We start from the raw sequence: 23,033 nt of genomic DNA, 5'->3' as shown, positions 1-23,033 counted from the left end.
CCAACAGAGCCGGTCCGGTCCGGTCCGACCCGGGACAACAAAGAAAACTAGTATCCACCTCTGGAAACGGTTTGAAACCACATCGCAGCACCGAGGTGTTAAAATAGAAAAGTAAGTTAAGTATTAAAAAAAAAAAAACACGTTAAAACGCGCAGTTTTTACATTCAATTAGTTTCTGAGGTGGAAAAAAAAGTTGAAATCTTCTCAGAATATTTTTTAAAAAGTAGACGAAGTACGAGACAAAGCGTCGGTAAGTTTCAATAAAACACGTAAAACGTTTCGTTAAAGTCGTTTTTGCGGTGAAAAAAGGCGTTAAAACGTTCTCTGCGGTGACTGGGTTCGTGCACGAGCGTTCTAAAGGCTGGAGAAGAGAAGCCTCCTCGTGCACTCGGTGATTGGTCGTTTAGAATTCGAACGGCTGGTGTCGCGTGCCGGTGGTCGGTGGGTGGGAGGCACGAGGGGAAGGTCTTCTTCATCCTCACACACACACACACACACACACACACAAAGTCTGCTGTGACGTGAACACAGACGGACCTTTGGCGCGTGTGTTTTTTCGCTCCTGTTGACTGTAAACATCTCGAGCTCATTTGTCAGGAAATAAACTGCAGACATCATGTAAACTGTCTGTGTACGTCACACTTAAAGCTACTGTGAAACACCTGAGAGTCACGATAATATACATACACAAATACATAAACCTCACAGTATGGACACAATACACACGAGCAGAGGTGGAAAGTAACTAAGTACATTTACTTAAGTACTGACTTAAGTACCGTTTGAAGTACTTGTACTTTACTTGAGTATTTCCATGTGATGCTACTTTCTACATTTCAGAGGGAAATATTGTACTTTCTACTCCACTACATTTATTTGACAGCTTTAGTTACTTTTCAGATGAAGATTTGACACAATGGATAATATAACAAGCTTTTAAAATACAACACATTGTTAAAGATGAAACCAGTGGTTTCCAACCTTTTTGTCTTTTGACGTCTTACAAAAAGCAGTGTGTAGTCGGGGTCACATTTCACATGTCTATGAGTTGTTAACAGCTCCACCAAATAGTGATTTTTCCCTCTAAACTTCTCACAACACACAGAAAATAAACTGATGAAGGTTTGTGATCCAAAACTTTGTTCCCAATAAATCTTTTCTACCTGTAAATGAGGAAGACTGTGGTTCTTTGTTGTACTATAGATAACAGTGTATTAACATTAGCAGCCACTAGAGGGCAGAAAACATCCATCAGCTCCGTGTTTAAACTCTCTCTCTAGTCTCTCTCTAGTCTCTCTTCCCTCTCTCGACCATCCTCCAGCTCACACATCAGTCACTCTGGACAACAGATCACAGGCTGAAGACGTCCAGGACCACCTGTCTGTCTACTTGTCTCCGTCTTCGTCTGTCTGTCCATCACCTGCAACATGAAGACAAGACAAAGACTTTGGTTTCTGCTCTGGGTAAGAACATCTGAGGAAATAATTATCTATGAATTTAGGATTTATTGGGATGAAAACTGTCAGATTAGTGACAGACTAAGAGTTTGATCTGAACATTTAATTATTAATTCATTAAAGGAAACAACTGAATGACTGTATTTCATGTTTCTTTTAATCAAATCTAGTTTACTGACTGTCTGGTCATGATGCTGTCTGATCTGCATTTTTTTTTTCTAAAATTAATTTCTGCTGCAACTTTACCGTAATTACATTATAAAAAAAAACTTTCAGATTGAAGAAAAACAGATTTTATACCCACATTTTTTATACTTATGGTTTTATCATCCTCATCTGTATTAATTTTTATTAATCTATATTAATCCAAAAGTTTTGTTTTGTTGATAAAAGCCTTTCCTGTCTTTTCTGTTCATTCTGAAAACAGTGAATATGATTTACCATTTAACAGAAACTGAAAATTAATCTTTATTGGCTTAATTGTCTTTGTCGTTGACGTTGTCAAGTATTTGTGTTATCGTGTGTTGGACAAATCCTTTTCTTCTTCTCAACCGTAATTTAAATCTATAAAGTCAAATCAATATTTGTATTTTATGTTGGTCACAGTCACCTGTTTTTACTTTTCATCATGTCTCCAACAGTCGTGGTTACTGGTTTATTAGTGGATTTATGAGTCGTCAGTTCTTTGCTCCTGGTCATTGATCACTAGTGTGTGTGTGCGTGTGCGCGTGTGTGTGTGTGTGTTGTTTCCAGCTGTGTGTTTGCTGTGTTGGTCCTATGAGCTGTTGGCACGACCTGGATAACAGCGAGTACGACTGTTGGCCTCTGGACAAACCCAACGAAAGCAACATGATCGACTGTGGAGGTGAGAATCTGAAAAAGTTTGAATTTTTTGTTTAACATTTTTAATATAATAACATTATTTATCATAAAGTATCAAGTCTTTACTAAGGAGATTGTAGTAAACTCTAAAAAAAAAAAAAAAAAGAAAAGACTTGTCATCAGTTTAATCATAATTTGTTATTTGCTAGATTATATAAATTTATATAAATGAAGAAAATCATTTCTGTACTTTTTTGGGGGGAAGATTGATACTCAGCAAGTGACTGTGATTAAAACACATCAGAAGCATCCTGTAGATTTTCAGTGTCTTTGTTAGTTTAAAAAACAAATCTGGTGATATTCTGTATTTTTCTTCGTGTGCAGAGTCAAACTGAACTAACTGGTATTGTGTGTGTATCATAAACCCTGATGAACCATAGACCTCTGTTATTGTCCAGAAACAATAAAAACATATCAATGAGTCTCAACGCTGCACTGGGTGACATGTTCCTTCATTAACATAAACTCTGCTATCACATATTAAATACCACAGAAATAAGGCTCATTCTGAACCTTAGCTGCACTCTGAGCTAAAATTTTAACATGTACCATAGATATTCTGGTTTCCATAATAACCAAATTAAATACTGGTCAATTGTCTGATTGCTGGTTAATCTCTCTCTCTGTTATTCTGTGTCTCTCGCCCAGGTCTGGAGATGGCCTGGGTGGTTCGTCCTCCAGAGTTGATAAAGAGTGGAAAAGTGTTCAGCGTCACATACTCGGTAACAGCCCAGGACTCCTTCTACCGCTGGGCCGTAGAAAACCACATCTTCAATAACAAGTTAATAGACCTGTTTATACTCTACTAATGATTGAACTGGATTTAAACCAGACTGACTGGCTTAAACTTCTCTACACTGTAAAGAACTAGATTCTACTGAACTGGTCTGGTGTGTTTGTGTGTTTAGTTCCATAGAAAACGCCGAACAGGCTCGGAGGTTCTGCGAACATCACGACTGTCCCGCCAACTGGAAAGACGCTGACGGAGAAAACTGCTGCATTCATCACGCTAACATCCACTCCTGTCCGCTGGGATACATGGTACAAATCAGCACTGCCTAGTATGATGCACACATTTGTTTCGGTCTGAAATGCTGTTGCTCTCTTTCAACATCTAGTGGGTCTGAATGTCGTATATTGCACCTTTAATGGATGAATAACTAATTCTAATAAAAAGCACAGTTTTAATTAATCCAATTATCAATCGTTTCATGCAATTGGGAAAGATTAAAAATCTCAATAAAGCCATTAAAAGCCTTTGTAAATTCAAGGACTGAATCTGGTTTGTTCTGGAAAAGTCCTGTTCACCGATTTTCATTTACTGGTATTTAAAACAAATTGCGTCCTCTAAAATAAAACTGCAGGTTTCAACAACATTCAACACTCAGTTGTGCTAAAGATCTGAATCGGTAAGTGGTAACTCCATCTGTCAGATAAATGCCGTGATTAAACAATATTACCATCCAAAATGTAGTGGAGGAAATGCGAAAAGTCTCCGAAAACTTAAGTACCAGAACCTCTAAACTGATATTTAGTTTTTATCAGCTAGTATTTATTTAAAAGTGACATTGTCTAAATAAATGACATTTTAAAAAGAAATTAAACCAATAATTATTAAAGAAACAAACTGTGGAACAGTTTAAAAGACAATAAAGGTGTGAGTCAACAAAATGTTTAGTTTGAACATGGATTCACTACGTTTCGCTTCTGTCAGACATCAGAGAGCATCTGTGGTCCCTGGATTCCTGACGATGGAAAAATCTTCACACACACCATCTCTACCTCCGGCAAGATGACCCAAACCAACTGGACCGCCAAGGTAACACACTCACAAGTCAAGTGCGGTTTATCTATACAACCTTATATTATATTCAGTTTCTCTTAAGGCTTTATGGGCCTGACCTAGCCAAAGCACTATATAAAAATCTCCTCAAAAAACAGAACCAGCAGAACCAAACAGAGACAAGTCTAAGAGTCAAAAGCCATGCTGTACTTAGGCACTCCTGTGCTTTAAGCTAAATGGTAATATTAGCATGCTAACATGCTCAAAATGAAAATGCTAACATTTGTTTATTAGCACTAAACACAATGTACAGCTAAAGCTGATGGGAATGTCATTAGTTTTGCAGGTATTTGGGTATAAACCAAAGACAAATTGAAATTTTCACCAGATGGTGGTGCTAGATGAAAAGTCAGAGGATCACTAAAGTCATTAGGATTCATTATCCAGGCACTATGAATGTCTCTGCCAAATGTCATGGCAATCCATCTAATAGTTGTTGGGATATTTCAGTCTGCACCAAAATGGAGCACTGGTATTGTGATCTCTAGAGCTGTGCTGCTGGAGTAGTTAAAAAACATGGGGGGGGGGGAGAATTCCCTCCTTCTGTGACTGGAGGTGCAAAGCTAAAGGTGGCAAATGGCCATTGTAAGAAATGAACAGAGAGTTGTAATAGTTAGTATAAACAAGTATAAAGTAAGTAAGTCCAATAGTACTTTGTACTATTGTACATTGTGTTTAGTGCTGTGCGGTATGTAGATGCACAAGAACCATGTAATATTTGGAGTAGACTCATGATCTTGGTTTGGCTCCCTTGTTATTGTGTGCAAATGACCAAATTTATAAACTTTCACAATTTAATTTAAAACTCATGAAATATGTTTATATCATTATATGCAGATGATACACTTCTTAATGTCAATCATCAATCTTGATTCCAATTGATACTCCATACAGATTACTCAACTCCAGCTTTTAAGGGGACAACCTCCCAACTTCAACCAACTGACTTCAGTTACTTCTAAGTTAAACTTCAGCCTTCACATCTTTGACTGTTGTGCCTTCAAACCCATTGCTCTGTCTTACAGGTGGTTCTGGTCCATGCTGGCCTCACCTCGCTCATTGCTCACATACGTGTTGGTCGAATGCAGGTTGCTCTGGAGGCCAAGAGCACTGTGCTGCCTGCTGTGGGTAAGTTTCCTCTGGATGACTTGCACAATTATTGAAACAAATACAACAAGGGTCATATGACTGACAAAGGCAGCTGAAAGCAAGTGTTTGGCATTTTATGCCTTTATTAGATAGCTTACAGTAGATGAGGTGACAGACTGATGGGAATGACATGCAACAAAGGTCCCCGGCTGGATACGATCCACATACATCAGGATTCATGGTTGGCACCCTAACCACTAAACCACGAGAGCACTCCCTTGAACCTCACTTTGGCCAGCTACTTGCTCCAAACATAAAGAGGTTAATCTTATGTGGTTATGTTTAAGTGTTATATGACAAGTTTAGCAAAAAGAACAGAAATAGTAATCTTTAGGTATCAGAAATGATTATCTTTGGGTTTAAGGTTATACCTGGGTTTGGTGTGGTAAAAGTGGAGGACAGACCGTGATTGAGTTTTTTTCTCCAACAGTTATATTACCATCGTCACATTGTTCCAATAGTCCAAACATAGTGTTGACATTAATGAAAATATCAACAAGTAGCTACTTACTCCTCTCTCTCACCTCTAAGTTTGTGGTGATGGAGTCTGTGAGGAGGCGGAGCTTTGTTCCACCTGTCCAGCTGACTGTGGTGAATGCCCTATGACCCCGACCACGAAGCTGGCCATCGGCCTGCCGCTGAGCCTGCTGTGCCTCTGCGTCATACTGACCGCTGTGGTGAGAACTCGCACAACACAACACAAATACGCTGACAGAAACCAAAATAACCCAGTAATAAATATCAGTCGGTTAATTTGTCTTGTGTGTAGTGGCTGCGGTACCAGAAACAGAAGCTGTTGTGGGATGAGAGCTGGATCATCGACTTCACTTCGATAAAACATGGTACTGCTACAATCCAGATCAAACTGCTTGAAACCAGTTTATTCTGCAGCAAAGTGCTCTGAAACTGGTGCAAATGGTGAGAAACTGTCCAAAAGAGGGCTGAAACAGATCTGAACTGGTCTACACTGAGCTGGAACTTGACAGGTTTGGCACTGATAACAAGTTTAATACAGATGGCCTTACACCGGTTTTAACAGGTCTGAAATGTGACTGTACATGTCTAAGATGGGTCTAAAATGGCCTAAAAATAAGTTTAAACTTTTCTAAATGCATTTGAAATAGGTCCACAACTTTAAAAAATCTATTTTATAACCTTTGTGTCATCTGTGACCATAAAAAAGAAGGAATCCAACAAAAGTTTCAGTTTTTCTGTTGACATTTTTGAAACTTATTCCAAATGGTTTCATGATGTTGGTAGAAAACATTAACTCACATGAATTCACTTTCTCTACAGATCAGGAGGCTCGTATGACCATGGGCAGTATAATGAGCGTCCCAGTGGGCAACAGTGACAGTAACACCAGCTGTGTGACTGCTCTCAGCTCCTGTACGGGACAACCAGGGACCCGAAAAACACCTTTCACCTGCACTGGGATATAGTACGCCTACCCACTTAATTACCTGTCTATTTAAACCTCATTCATGCTGTCAACACAGTTCATGCTGCCAGTTAGAAGTTCTGACTGGGTTTTATTGGAAGTGTGGCAAGAACAATACCCAACTTTCCCCGCCAACTTTTGATACCAACTAGGATTGGAAATTAATGGGGGTTTGGGGCAAAATGCCCCTAAAAAATTTAAATTGCTGTTGAGGATGTTAGTGAAGGGATGCCTGATTGATTTAGAGATTTACAGACAATTCTCAAATGTTCCTGAGTGTTTACATGTTAGAAAATATCTTGTATTAAAAATAATCAACTTCTCTAGTGACGGCAGGACAGTGGCCATCAAGAGGATTCAAATAAAGTCTTTCTCTCTCTCCAAAACTATCAGACAGGAAGTCAAACAAGTCAGGTAAAACACAAACATACACTCGTCATCCTTTCCTATCTAATATGAACCTTTCATATAACACATTAGCTGTTCTGACTCTCTCTCTGTCTCCAGGGAGCTCGATCACCCCAACCTGTGTAAGTTCATTGGCGGGTGTGTTGAGGTGCCAAACGTTGCCATAGTGACGGAGTACTGCCCAAAAGGAAGCCTTAATGATGTCCTTCTTAACGAGGAGATCCCGCTTAACTGGGGCTTCAGGTAGGCACACAAACACACACAATAACATGTTTATTTAATTAAAATTACAACAATTATTAAACAAATGTTTTTGTCACTGTAGTGAAGGTTTGGACTAATCATTAATTTAAATTTCATTAGAGTGAAAAAGGTTCATTTGGGTTATTTTTTTCGCCCCGCTAAATAATCACTAGTTTTATACATTATTAAATCATATTCTGTGTGTGTCTGCCAGGTTTTCCTTCGCCACTGACATCGCCAGAGGGATGTCGTACCTCCACCAACACAGGATCTGTCACGGCAGACTCAAGTCTCTAAACTGTGTCTTAGACGACCGCTGGGTCTGCAAAATCACTGGTAATATAAATGTGTTTCATTAGTTTTAGCTTTCATTGTCAAAATAGAATATCTGGGAATGTATCTGAGTTTGCTCTGAATATTAAAAATAAAAGAAAATTGGCAAACATATCAATAACACAAAAATCCAGTTACAAAAAAGTTAAAAGTGTTTTCTTGCAGCAGGAAACACAGAATCCGGTAAAAAGTCAAATCTGCTCTTTTTAAAATGTAAAATCTAGGTATTGTTGGTGAAAATTAGTAAAAATTTAAAACTGTGAGCCTTAATAATCAACTATCCATTAGATTTATTATCTAATATTGTATTATTGTATTGATACTTCTAAGTTTAACTTAGAAGTATCAAAGTTGAGTGTCTCATTAAGCATCAATAAACATCTGAGAGAAAAAAAAATGTTCATAACTATTAGAAAAACTAGTTAAAAAAAACAGCTCATTTTGCTGTTCAGACCATTTCAAGACAGTGTAGGCCTGGCAGATCACATTTTGATTAACATCTCCCTCGTTTTGATAGAATCTCCCTCGTTTTGATTGAATCTTCCTCGTTTTGATTGAATCTCCCTCGTTTTGATTGAATCTCCCTCGTTTTGATTGAATCTCCCTCGTTTTGATTGAATCTCCCTGGCTACTGGCAGGTACTGTGAGTTGGACAGTCCTCGGTTTTGGCTTGTTCATTTTCAACATGGCGGCCGGGTCACAAACTTTCTCGTATTAGAGCTAAGCAGTACACTAAAATATGATTCTGAAAACATTTGAGGCGAGAAATAGACAATGCAGTGACAGAATACTGATACATATTTGTTTAGCTCTGCCTAGTTTGACAGTTTGATCTGAGTTTTGTGAGCCATGTGTTCTTCCTCTGTTTCACAACACATTGCTGAGAACATGAAGGGAGGAGTAAAGTATGCAAAATGATTGGTTTGTGCAATTAATTGTGTCATTTTCATAATAAATGTCCAAGCATAACCACGCCCAATTCAAACCCAATATCAGGAAAGTTTGTATTGAAACTCATTTATAATCTTTTTAGGTGCTTACTATTATGTAAATAAGACCCCAAATTACATAGTTAGAAGGCTGCTGTGGATTTTGGTTTCCAGTGGCTTTAAGCTTTTCCTTTAACCTCACAGGACATCAGAGATCGACTGTCCGAGGTCTCTGGAGTTCACTGATTGGAGTTTTATTTTCTCTCTGCTGTCAGATTACGGGCTGCAGATGTATCGCAGGGAGGAAGAGGGGGAGCCTCTTTCCACCTATCAGCAGAGACTCATCGAGGTGTACATGCCCCCCGAGTTTCACAACTCCAACATCGAGCCGACGTTGGCTGGAGACGTGTTCAGGTAACGCATAACTATGTCCACAATGTGCCAAACCCCGACCAGGTCTGAATCCTAACATGTAATCCTTCATCTTGTGGGGATCAACTTTACAAGTCTCTGTTGGTTTTTCCAGTTATTCCATCATTCTGCTGGAGATAGCTACTCGCAGCGACCCCGTACCCGTAAGTAACATCTGGTTCATTGGCATAATGTGACTTAGTTTCATCATATAGTCTTTATCTGTTTATCTGTGTTGATGTTTCTTTGATCATTTATTATGTGTTCTGCCTTCTTGGTCTGGTCTTGAAAAATAGATTTGTAAATGAATAAAAAAGTACTTTGCTGTGCAGGTAGAGGAGTCTAATCTGGAGTGTGCCTGGTGTCCTCCTCTGCCTGAGCTGATCTCCAGTAAAGCCGACAACACCTGTCCCTGTCCTGCTGACTACGTGGAGGTTTGTTCACACTGTCCAAAGCTGCTTTCAACTAACCTTTATTTAATCCTTGTTTTATTACTGTATTCTTGTTTTTAAATGTTTTTATTGTCTTTTATATGTTTTGTTTTATCATTTCTATTCTATTTAACCATGCTAATTAGTCAGACTCAGAAATAAAACTCCTTAAAACAACATAAATCAAACTGAATGAGTCCAACAACAGAACTTAGCAGCTTCTTTCCCTGTGTTTTAGGTTTTGTTAAATCAAAATTATTTTCTGTTTTGTTAAAGTGAGTGAGGAACAGTGCTAATATTAGCATATTAGCTTGATACACTGAGACAGTGAGTTACAACATTTTTAACTGTTTCTCCACAAATACATGGAAGTGTGTTTATGAACATTAGATGTGTAAATGTTACCTTTTCAACTGCAAGTTTAGCAAATGTTTCAATCTTTTGTCCTATTTGTGTTTCCGTAGCTGATCCGGCGATGTCGCTCTCATAACCCCACCCACCGCCCCACATTTGAACAAATCAAGAAGTTTGTTCATCGAATCAACCCGATCAAAGTCAGCCCAGTGGACATGATGATGAACCTGGTAACAACCTGCATCAGACACACAGAGGACATCAAATTCATCGGGACGATATAAATTTTGTTCTTATGTGTCATATACTATCACAGACATACAGTACATTGCATTCTCTTCATATGTTTAATATCATACTCTATTGTATTATATCATATGAACTTTTATTCAATATAATATGGTCCAACTCTGTGTTTCAGATGGAGAAGTACAGTAAACATCTGGAGGTTTTGGTGGCTGAGAGGACTCAGGATCTGATGCACGAGAAACAGAAGACTGACAGGCTGCTATACAGTACGACACAAATACACTGACAGGATTTTTTATGTTAATCATCTTAAATTTTTGTTTGGAGTTGCAGGTGATAATATAACCACAAGGTTTTATGAACAATATTGGAAGTAACATTCAGCCAGCATCATCTGTATGCACACTTCGACATGTGGACTGGAGGAACCAGAATTGAACGACCAATCTTCCGATTAGTGGATGACCTGCTCTTCCTCCTGAGCCACAGCTGCCCCAGAAGAAGCAGAAAAATAATAAAGATATAAATATAAGACTGTATGTGTGTGTGTTTGTGTTGCAGGTATGCTTCCTAGGCCGGTAGCTGACGACCTACGGCAGGGGAAACCAATGCAGGCTCAGAGCTACGTCAGCGCCACCGTATTCTTCAGGTACGAAAGACATAAAATGACTGCTGACTGTACAGGTAACTGACTGACTGAGTGTGTATGTTTATGTGTGCAGTGATATTGTGGGCTTCACCCAGCTGTCCAGCAGCAGCACTCCCTACCAGGTCGTGGACTTCCTCAACAAGCTCTACACGACGTTCGACGACATCATCGACAACTATGATGTTTACAAGGTGGAAACCATCGGAGATGCCTGTGAGTCACATACACAGTTACCATTAGCTACTGCTGCTTCTACTAGCAAACAATATTCCCTGAATGAGACGTCTGTCCTTCCTTTCTCAAACTGACTGGACACTGGAACATTGAGATTTTGCAAGTCAAAGTTCAATAAGATTGAACTCTGCATAAAACGATGGAGACGGGTCAATTCACAACCTGAACTGAATGTGTCTTTGCCTGTTCCACATAGACAGTAATGGGAACTATATTTAGATCTGACTGCACCATTAGGATATACAGTACCAGTCAAAAGTTTGGACACATCTACTCATTCAAGGGTTTTTCTTTATTCTAATTAGTTTCTACATCGTAGAACAATAGTGAAGACATCAAAACTACAAAACAGTAAACAAAAAGTGTAAAAAAAACCAAGATATCTTTCATATTTTTGATTTCTCAAAGTAGCCACCTTTTGTTTTGATGACAGTTTTGAATGAGTACTACTGCCTCCAAAAAAAACCCTCTCTTAAGACATTTCAACAAAAACTGAGCATTATAATCTTCATGAAGGCAGGATGTCTGTCTGTGTGTAGACATGGTGGTGTCCGGTGTGCCTCGAGAGAACGGGATCCTCCACGCAGCAGAGATCGCCAGCATGGCTCTGGATCTGGTCGGCGTCTGTCGCACCTTCAGGATCCCTCACAAACCCAACACACAGCTGCAGATACGAGCCGGGATACACTCCGGTACACACACTCACACATAGGCAAGCTGCAAATCAAAATCTCTTATTACATCTGTGTTTCCGCTACATTAATGTCTCTCGCTGTCTTTAGGTCCGGTGGTAGCCGGCGTCGTAGGGACGAAGATGCCTCGTTACTGTCTGTTTGGAGATACAGTCAACACAGCGTCCAGGATGGAGTCCACTAGCGTTGGTAATGCAGAAACATCTCAATATCACTGACTGACTGTTGATGCTAAAAGATCAAATTTATTTATTTAATTTTTTGTTAGTTATTGAACTGCTGTGTGTCCATTAAGACACTTTAAACTCTCCTCGGTGCGTTAAAGGACGATCCAATGTTTGAGATTTGAAAGTTGGCAGCTGAGCACAAAATTTTTTAAGTTTGAGAAAAAAAACATTTTCACAATATTCATATTTGCTGAGTGTTTATGTCTGGATTTAATTACCTGTCTACATACAGGTATTTTCAGCTGACATAAATGCACACAATTATATTATTCTACAATATGCCTAAAAGGCAAAAATAAACATTTTAGTTATTTTTCATGTTCACTGATTTGTCATACACTGTAGAAACTAGTGAACCAACCGCAGGATAATGTATATTTACTACTGATAAAATAGAATTGCATGATATGTGTTAAGTAGTAATAGTAATTTATTTCATGATGTCATTATTAACATTTTTTAAAATGTACATAGAGTAAAAATATCAATAAGACATTAAATTAAAAGGAAAACAACAAAAAAAAAATGTAAAAAGATGTTGGCTGAAGCTTTAGCTTATTATTAGGCTCCACAAAAACAAACAAAAACAAATGTTCCATATGTTTCACACTCAGAGATGGTCAAACCTCAGTTTTATATTTGTTTACCATCTCATTTTTAAACATTTGTTTTAAATTTGCAAAGCACACATCCTACATATTCTTAATACTTTGTCACAACTATTCCACAAAATAAATTTAGTCAAATTAAATTATGAGTATAATTTCAAAGATGTAACAATTTTTTTTATTGCAATTATAAAATATTTCATAGTTGTTTTCTTAATAAATTGTGTGATATATGTCAGTACATTTTCATATCATAGATGGGAAGTAAAGAGTTAAAACTTTTGAGTAAGTTAAGCACTGAAGTTTGTTTTGTTTTCTTACTTTTGCATTTTGGGAGAAAATCTGTATTTTTACATCCAGATAGACTCATAAAGTTACTTTAATATATTTATTGTTTCATCTTTATTGTATTCAGTGCACATGCTACATGATGATAAATAAAATAAATACAACTTAGCCTTCACTGTGATGGAGAAATAATTTAAAACAAGGATATAGTCTATTTGAATCTTTAATAAAAATGGAAGCAATGTTTAATATGTAATTTATAAACCATCCATGCTAACGTTAGCTCAGTGTCTCCACAGCTCTGAAGATCCAGTGCAGCTCCAGTGCGTTTTACCTGCTGGAGGAGATCGGCGGCTACGTGTTGGAGTGCAGAGGGATGCTGCAGGTGAAGGTGAGCAGCCTACTTTCACCACAGTTCGGTTCTGTCGGGCAACTGGGAGCACTGGGAGCTGCCCGGTAACGCTCTGGATCTGTGTGTCTCTAACAGGGGAAAGGTGACATGGTAACATACTGGCTGGAGGGGAAGAAGACGTCTCTGGTCTCCAAGGATGTCAGCCCCGATGCCAAGACGACCAAACACGTCACCATGGAGACGGAGACGGAGATGGAGACGGAGAAAGAACGAGAGCTGTATTCATCCATGCCGGGGTTCCTGAACCACGACTCCTTCCTGGACCCGAACTGATACCCAACTCTGACATATGATCTGTTCAGCTGTCGTCAGTGTTTGTTACAGTTAAAATGTGTTCGGTGTTACATTATCTGTTTAATTATGTGCTATTAATCCACCGAACAACAAGATCCCTGCAGCTAAAACACATTAATTTCCTGTTTTATAAGTAAATTCTGTTATATTTTAGTTTAGTTCGTGGCTCCTGTTTTAATGTCTGTTAAAACAACAGTCTTGTCATAATCACCACTTTCTATTTTATCATTTTCATATTTGTTTGCTATTAAGCTTCAATCAATTAAACCCCAAACTTCCTCTTTTATTTAGATGTTGATACAAAATCAGCACTTCCTCCATATTGACATGTTGTATTGATAAATTCAGTATTACGTCCATTTGTACTTTTTCCCCAAATGCTGTTAAACTACTACGAACAGTTAATTACAGTATGAAAACATTATTTCTGTTAAAATAGAAAGTGACAGAGTATAATCGATGTAGGTTTTTCAGTCATTAACTACTTCTGCATATTTTTAGCTACAGAAACCATTTAAATATCAAAACGTTCAGCTTTTTAAGGACAAAACTGCAATTATTCAGATTCTTTGTAACTTTTATACTTTTTAAGATTACTAATGTCTGTCTATGGGAGTGTATTTATAGTCATTGATATTAACTAAAAGTATTCATCCTTCATGGACAGGTGTCTCATGTAGAAATGCTCAACATATTAAAACATGGTACCAACAGCGCCACCATGTGGTCGTTTATCACGTGTTTTATGTTTTGACCAATAACTCATGAACCATGAGGTCTATCAAAACAATATTTGCACAGTTTGTTCCTTGGATGAAGCTGATTCCACTGATTTAGGCCACGCCCATTTGTACCTATTAAATTCTTCCACCATTTTGGATTTTTTTAGTAAATACATTTTTTGCTTCAGTTGGCGCATATTTCATCTAATCTTCACCAAACTTGGTACATATTATATTTAGATGACCTTGAACTAAATTTATGAGCTCACTGTCTGTAATTGGTTACCAAACTTGTGAAGACGTGGCCTGATTCACTTAATGGGCCATAACTCTAAACTGGATTGCAGTTCTTCAAAAAATGTAAATATTCTGGTTGTTTTAAGTAATTATTTATTTATAATTATAATTATATAATTCATTTCATAACTTCATAATATAATGCATTTATAATTATAAATATGTAATTTAATAATAATTTACTTGTTTATTATAAGATTATAGTTATATTTTTTAATTATTTATTTATTAATACCCCCAGCTATTATTTAAATACTGGCTTCTCATTTGGCTTTTTAGGGGTTAAACTTGTATTCCTGCAACAGTATTTCATAAAAACATATTTATTGCATTAATTTAGAGACATTAGTGTTAATTATAGTAAACTGTTGCTGCTGCATTTTACAGCTTGTAGCAAGAACTAAACGATTTAGCAGCTTAATAACTGAACTGCTGGGCTTCAGTAACCATTAGGACTGTTTAAAAAAAATGATTTGCAGTTTAATTTTGGTTTTCAGTTAAATAATCCAACATTAAAATCCTAAAACTGATGTTGTGTTACATGTAATGTTCAGACTGTGGTTACTTGTTATAAATGGTGCGGTTTTATTTTCCTCGTCTGTCTGTTTTGGTCTACAGTTTTATAAATATGTATTATTTATTTATTTGTATCCTCATCAGCCACTAGCGAGGTAGCAACAAGTAAACATTACATCATCATGCAAAACAATAGTGTGATCGGTCCGAGGCAAAAAAAGAACAAAACAACAAACAAAACAACAATGAATCAACAACAATAAAACTACTAATAACAATAACAACAAGTACGAACACTTTATCTTAATTATACTTAATAATTAAATATTAATGGGACATAAAGTCAGTAAAAGCATCTGATAGAGTTAAAAAATGGTACTAACAACATTTACAGTGACGAAGAGTAAAAATACACAGAAATTCATCCTAAATGATACAATAATAATAACAATAATAATAATAAATAATAATAATAATAATAATAATAATAAATAATTACATATTCTGTAGTAAAACGTGTTCTAATCAGAGACAACATGTGACAGGAAGGTGTTTCTTGTTAGATGCTTCATGTCTGATGTTGTTGCCTTGCAGAGATGTTTGAGACAGGAAGTGAAAAACAACTTCCTGGTTGATGTCCACTATTAAAGAGTTCATGACATAAGCTTTGTTTCTGGGACTTTTTGTAGTTTTAATGACCTAAAGATAAATTTACACTCTCACGACACAACATCTTTAGATCTTGTGAATTAAAATAAAAATGGATTTAATATTCTTCCCTCCAAAAAATCCTTCAGAGCACATCGGATTAAACGGTTAAATGAACAAAATGAACAAATGGAAGATGATTAAAACTACTTCAGATTATTATTTATTTTCTGGTGGGCAGTCAAACATTTCTTAGACATCATCCTGATCCTGATCCTGATCCTGATCCTGATCCTGATCCTGATCCTGATCCTGAACCAGTGTGAATAACGAGGTTAATTAACATCTCTGTCGGCTGGATGTTTCCTATAAATATTCATGTCACATTGTCGAGCAGATGGAAGACTTGAAGAGACGAACGCCAGCAGATTTGTTTACCTGTTAACAGCCAAGATGGAGGACGTGACAACAGATGGACGGGAGGACGAAGAGGAGGAGGAGGAGGAGGAGGAGGAAGAGGAGGAGGAGGAGGAGGACCTCAGAGAGCTGATGAGAGGAGGTGAACAGAGAGAGACGGATGTTGTAACTCATCCAGATTTTGCTGTTGAAGATGACAGAAATAAATAATTTGGGTGTCAGCTGCTGGATTTTATAGAAACTAAAAGCTTCTTAAGATAATAAATGACGTTTATTATTAGTATTGATAATAATATTGATTGTTTTCACTCCTGTAACTCTGTTGGACTCATGATGGACAGTTTATATATATCAGCTTGCATTTGTTCTTTTTTCTTGTCAACATTTGCCGCCTACATTTCCCACAATGCAACTCAAGTGTTGTTAAGAGTGTTTCGCTAGTTATTCTGACTCCAAACAGGTTTTCTTCATCTTCAAAGAAGAAAAAGATGAATTTAATATCAAATATTCAGCAGTTAAAACAAGTTCAGTTGATTCTAATGATGTTTGTGTAACGTTGAACACACATCGATCGATTGATTGATTGATCGATCAATCAGATCTTATATGAACATGAGAAAACTCCAGATAACAAAATCTAAAATAAAACAGCTTCCACGGGTTTGTTTGATCTGTTACATATTGTTTTATATTGAATATTAAATATATTTTGTCTTTTTATTTCAACATATTTGTAAATGTGATTAACAGAGTCGAGCACTGAGTGACTCATCTGCATGAGAGGACTGAATACAAACACAGCTGCAAACGGCAGCTCACACACACACACACACACACACACACACACACACACACACACACACACACACACACACACACACACACACTCGACTCTTTACATTCGTATAAAATCTAATAAAACTTCTTTGAATGTTTGAATTCAAACTGAAACATTTATATTTGAATATTTACACACGTATCAGCCTCACGGTGGCGTCAGCAGGAGACATGAATGAAGCAGATTTCATAATCGATTAGTTGTTGAGATATTTCAGTGTCATAGAAACATGGCTGCTGCGTCGTCATGGTGACAGAGGAACACTGGATGAGCTCTCTGATTGGCTGCTCTGATTTAAAACCGACTAAACTAAATGAATCGTTGTGTTTTATTGATATTTTATTTACTTCCTGATTGTTTCAGGTCCGAGAAATGTTGCAATGTGTAAACATAATAATAATAATAATCTTCTTGTAGTATTGACACATTCTGGATCAAGTCTTGTTGTTACACCTCGTTATAAAATATTTAACGCTCTGTATGTTTTGTCCAATAACAGAAATACAAACAGACTTATTGGGAATATGAAGGAGTTTATTTCCTGTAACTGTTTTCCAAAACATGAATTCAAATATCAGAAACATGTTTTGAGATGTTTGGTTTAAATGATTAGATTGTTTTTATCTGGTCAAACCCAGCAGAGAGATGCTGAACTGGTTTTTAATTACACATCAGAGTGTGTGTGTGTGTGTGTGTGTTTGAAGTGTTTTGTTAATAGGATGTTTATTCACCTAAAAGAGCCTCTCCACTCTCTCTCTCTCTCCTGGTTTCTCTTTAGCTCGCTCGCCCTCACTCACCCATTCAGTTAACAGCATTTACATATCTGAGAACACACACACACACACACACACACACACACACACACACACACACACACACACACATCAAAGACAGTGTGTCACGGTTATACAACAGTGTGTTTCACAGGTTTTTACTTACTGAATACATCAGACGACACACGTCTGTTTCCGTTCGCTTGTTTTTGTTTAGAATGAATCTGATTCGACGGTTTTCATTCAACACGGATCAACTGAAAAATCTTTAATGTCAAAGTGAAAACAAAACGAAGACGAGACGTAAAAAAAATACAAAACAAATAGAAAACAAAACATGTTAAACAACATGAAACATAAAACAGTTTTCTGCTGATTTTATCAGTAATAACGACGTCTGTGAACACATGATGTCACTAAAAACACACCTCCGTCCTTTAAACACATTTATTCTTGTCATTATTACACAAAACGTTCTCGTTGACTTTCTCCATCAATAACTCAGTTTATCAATCCAAAATGTTTTCGTTTCATTTTATTTGGAATATGAAGAAGAAAAACAGATAAACAATCAAACTGATTATAAAAATAGTTGCAGATTCTTCCAATCGTCTTATTAATGAATCAACTGTTGATGAAACATCGATAAAGAGCTTCTGACTTCATATTAACTTCATCAAAACATTCTTATATAAAAGAAGCGCCATGTGATCAATAATCTGTCCTTTCATGCTGATGATCAGTTATCTCTTGTTGAGCTCTGATGCAGGATGACATCACTAAAACTGTCCAATCAATGAGCTCCATGTCAGTCATGTGACTTCATGTTGACAGTTTGTAGTTTGGTGGTAAAAAGACGTTTTTCCTGGAACCGAACTGCAGTTTCCTGCTTTCATCTCGTCTCTTCGGTGCAAACTGGACTTCTGGGTAATGAAGTCCTCGATGGCGGGAAACCAAACACGTCGAAAGGACCTCCAGAGACGGTTTCATCCACGAAAACTCATAAATCTCTGATGTTCACTCAGGAAACAGAGTTTCTTTAGTTTCAGGTTCGTTCCGGTCCTGAGACGTTTGAACAACGTGGTTCAGTCTCTTCAGGTCTGTCAGAGGTCTGAACCCTCAGCAGGGTCACATCTGAGACCAGTTGAGACTGGCTGAGACCAGTTGAGACCGGCTGAGACCAGTTGAGACCGGCTGAGACCAACTGAGACCAACTGAGACCGGCTGAGACCAGTTGAGACCGACTGAGACCGACTGAGACCGGCTGAGACCAGCTGAGACCAGCTGAGACCGGCTGAGACCGGCTGAGACCGGCTGAGACCGACTGAGACCGGCTGAGACCAGCTGAGACCAGCTGAGACCAGCTGAGACCAGCTGAGACCGACTGAGACCGGCTGAGACCAGCTGAGACCAACTGAGACCGGCTGAGACCAACTAAGACCGGCTGAGACCGGCTGAGACCAACTGAGACCAACTGAGACCGGCTGAGACCAACTGAGACCGGCTGAGACCGGCTGAGACCAACTGAGACCAGTTGAGACCGGCTGAGACCAACTGAGACCGGCTGAGACCGGCTGAGACCAACTGAGACCAACTGAGACCGGCTGAGACCAACTGAGACCGGCTGAGACCGGCTGAGACCAACTGAGACCGGCTGAGACCGGCTGAGACCAACTGAGACCAACTGAGACCAACTGAGACCAACTGAGACCAACTGAGACCAGCTGAGACCAACTGAGACCAACTGAGACCAGCTGAGACCAGCTGAGACCGACTGAGACCAGCTGAGACCAGTTGAGACCGACTGAGACCAGCTGAGACCAGTTGAGACCGGCTGAGACCAACTAAGACCGGCTGAGACCGGCTGAGACCAACTGAGACCAACTGAGACCGGCTGAGACCAACTGAGACCGGCTGAGACCAACTGAGACCGGCTGAGACCGGCTGAGACCAACTGAGACCAACTGAGACCGGCTGAGACCAACTGAGACCAGCTGAGACCAGTTGAGACCAACTGAGACCAACTGAGACCAGTTGAGACCGGCTGAGACCGGCTGAGACCGGCTGAGACCGGCTGAGACCGGCTGAGACCGGCTGAGACCAACTGAGACCAACTGAGACCAACTGAGACAGGCTGAGACAGGCTGAGACCGGCTGAGACCAGCTGAGACCAGTTGAGACCGGCTGAGACCAGCTGAGACCAGCTGAGACCAGCTGAGACCAGTTGAGACCGGCTGAGACCGGCTGAGACCGGCTGAGACCAGCTGAGACCAGATCAGGACGCCGACAGCAGACACAGAGAAGAATCTGAAACAGACGTGAAGAGTTTTTCACTGTAAAACTACATAAATGGAGGATTTCTGTTCATTTACATCATGTTGACAAAAACAAAACTAAAGTGGATTTAATGTTTTTTTATAAAAGCAGGTTTGTTCTTCAGAGTTTTGTATCAACATATATCAGAATATTTATTTAAAACATTTAGTTTTACTAGTAAAAATATGGAAAGTTTTTAAAGCTGTTTGTCGTGTTTTTACCTCAGATTTACCTTTGATCTGATTCATTATCAAAGAGCTAAAACAATCAATTATTATATCTGTTTTACTTTTATATTTCCTTTTTTTCTTTGTCTCGTGTCTATTTATGTTTAAAAAATCATTTTAAAATATTCTCAGAGTCATTTTGTGATTCTTTTTTCTTCTAAACTAATGAAAATATTAAATAAAGATTTTCTGTCTTCATCTTGTTTAGTTTAGTTGCTCTAAAGAAAATTAATCTGCAAATATTTTAACAATCACTTTATCATTTATCTGACATTTTTCAAGAAAAAATGTCAAATATTTTCTGGTTCCAGCTTCTCAAACGTGAGAATTTGCTGCTTTTTTTGTCATAAATGACAGAAAATAAAAAGAGATCAGAATAATAATTAAAATATTCAAATTCTGACTCTCACTTCTGATTTTTAATCAAATCTTGATGTCGTTTCTTGTCAAATTATTCTAGTAAAGAAACAAAAATATGTCAAAAATAAAAATCTGCTTTATTTTTAACAAAATTTTATAAAATTTTTCATATCAAATATGGTATTTTGTGATTATTTTTTCTTTTAAACTAAAGACAATTATAAATATAATATAAAAACATTATTGTTGAGTATAAAAGGCACAAACAGCGTCTAAACTTTTATAAATGAGTAACTGTGAAGAGATTAAAGTGTCCTGCAGAGATTCTCCTCACTTCTTAAAGGTTTGAAACCAGACCAGCGTCTTCGTGCACCAACGCTGACCAGTATTGGCCGCTGCAGCCGTCAGTCATGCTGCAGGGGGGCGGTCCTCTTCTCCAGCATCCAATGAGCTGCGATCCTGCTGGCGTAGATCACATAAGACCAGGACAAGACCACGACAGCCAGCAAGACCTGAGGAACCAAAAAAAAAGAGACCTTAACTGTCCAAATGTACGATCTAAAGTTAACCTCATTTCATATAAAATAATATAAAATAAACTTTAGAGCTGTGAAGATTAGCTATTTAATCTTTTTCAAGTAAAAATGACAAATATTCTGTAATTTCAGCTTCTTTAATGTGAGGATTTGTTTTTTTTTCCAGCAGATGGCGCTACAGAAAACTGTACACTAAAACCACCAGACACAGGAACAGTTTCTTCCTCCTCGCTGTCGCCAAATTTTCCCAGAATGACTCATGACCCGCCCTCCTCTGCCTCTGATTGGCTAGTACTCGTTATCTTCCTAGCTTGGGTTGGTTAGGTTTAGGGTGAGAATATCTGCGTCAGCCAATCAGAGGCAGAGGAGGGCAGGTCAGGACTATCGCCTCGCCGTCACACTTATGAACAGTTAACTCACTGAAATATCCACTGAACCTACTAATTATATACATTATATATATAGTTTAGTTTAACATACAGAATGTGAAATACAGTTCATTCATTACTGTATATTTGAACAAGCTGTAGATACTGTTCATAACCACCTACTGTATGTATATAAACTAACGTCACTTTTTTTTTCTTTATTTGTCGGCTAACATTCAATATTTATCGGCACTGTTCACTTCTTTTCACTATTTGCACACTGTTTACACTTCACTTTTCTTCTTTCCTCTCCCATTAATCATCTCACCACCCCTCAGATTTATCTGCTGACCCTTTGGAGGGGCCCCGACCCCTAGGTTGGGAACCACTGGACTAAACTAGCTAACTGTATATAAAGTAGTGTAAACTAGCTCCACCTCCAGCAGCTACAACAGTAACATGCTGCTCTAACACTGATGCTTCACTATTAATAATCTAATGATGTCATATATAATAATATATCAGTCAGAGGGACCAAACCACTACTTTTACTGCAATACTTTAACTACATCAAGCTCATAATACTTATGTACTTTTACTGCAATACTTTAACTACATCAAGCTCATAATACTTATGTACTTTTACTGCAATACTTTAACTACATCAAGCTCATAATACTTATGCACTTTTACTGCAATACTTGAACTACATCAAGCTCATAATACTTATGTACTTTTACTGCAGTAAAGTATCTGAGTACTTCTCTAAAATAACTAATATTAACATGTAGGTTACTGTAGTACTGTACTCAGTTTCTAACTAACGGTCACAGTCTTCATTTTTGCTCGCTTTGTTAGCCGTTAGCGGCTAGTTGGACGTTTCCGTTAAATGGGAGCGACGTTAACGTTAACGGCAGCAGATATCAGGTGTAAGTTAGTGAATGTACCGCAGAGTAAATCCTGTCCAGAGCTCGTCTGCTGAACGTCAACATCTTCTTCATTTCACTCTGTTTTGACCCGCCGAGGCTGAAACTCCGTTGCGGTTTGTTTACGGTTTGTTTTTTTTGTCTTTCTTCCTGCTCCCTCTGATCCCAGCGGCGGGAAACACCGCCATCTTGTGCTCCGGAGTCTGTTTGTAAGACGCCACAGACTCTTCTGCTAATTTAGTAAGTTCATTACTGTTATTTATGGAGGACGAAAAAGGTCTTAAGGTCTTAAATATAAATAAATAGATGCAGGAATAAATAATTAAGTACATAAATAAACAATGAATACATTTTGGGAATTAAAAGGACCCAGCCTAATTAAATGAATATCTTGAATTTATTTCCACATTTGCATACATTTGATCTAGGTTACTTCTGTATTTCTACATTTCATTTTTTCTGTATCTCTATATTTCTTGATTTATTTATATCTACATTTCGTTTTTTTCTTTGTTTCTGTATCTCTACATTACTTCATTTATTTATCTCTACATT

General features: G+C 37.9%; 2 protein-coding genes and 1 long non-coding RNA gene across 4 annotated transcripts in view; 2 read left to right on the top strand and 1 right to left on the bottom strand.

The window, feature by feature from the left end:
- Positions 1-23,033, top strand: part of LOC122974207 (Fc receptor-like protein 5) — a 310,470-nt gene that overhangs the window by 30,877 nt on the left and 256,560 nt on the right. The gene's annotated exons all lie outside the window — the stretch shown is intronic.
- LOC122974083 (atrial natriuretic peptide receptor 1-like) lies at positions 22-14,268 on the top strand. Of its 2 annotated transcripts, none has more exons than XM_044341959.1 (24): positions 22-111; positions 1,292-1,463; positions 2,211-2,322; positions 2,988-3,120; positions 3,248-3,380; positions 4,054-4,158; positions 5,208-5,310; positions 5,863-6,008; positions 6,101-6,173; positions 6,628-6,772; positions 7,100-7,186; positions 7,280-7,423; positions 7,638-7,759; positions 8,961-9,099; positions 9,212-9,260; positions 9,429-9,530; positions 9,992-10,111; positions 10,303-10,396; positions 10,692-10,779; positions 10,853-10,992; positions 11,553-11,705; positions 11,796-11,894; positions 13,112-13,219; positions 13,316-13,406. In XM_044341959.1, exons 2-24 carry the CDS (start codon positions 1,428-1,430, stop codon positions 13,324-13,326), a joined length of 2,442 nt encoding a protein of 813 aa, XP_044197894.1. In that variant the 5' UTR covers positions 22-111; positions 1,292-1,427; the 3' UTR covers positions 13,327-13,406. The 2 variants fall into 2 exon arrangements, with proteins under 2 accessions (XP_044197894.1, XP_044197893.1); XM_044341958.1 differs by having other exon boundaries at positions 28-111; positions 13,128-13,219; positions 13,316-14,268.
- Positions 18,980-22,697, bottom strand: LOC122974286. The gene is made up of 3 exons (XR_006400278.1): positions 22,500-22,697; positions 20,983-21,160; positions 18,980-20,052 (listed from the first exon to the last, which is right to left on the bottom strand). It is a non-coding gene; the product is annotated as an uncharacterized LOC122974286 (long non-coding RNA).

The sequence above is a fragment of the Thunnus albacares genome, chromosome 22 (assembly GCF_914725855.1).
Source record: "Thunnus albacares chromosome 22, fThuAlb1.1, whole genome shotgun sequence".
NCBI lineage: Eukaryota > Metazoa > Chordata > Actinopteri > Scombriformes > Scombridae > Thunnus > Thunnus albacares.
The sequence above is the reverse complement of the archived record's forward strand: the minus strand, read 5'-3'. Positions and strand labels throughout refer to the sequence as shown.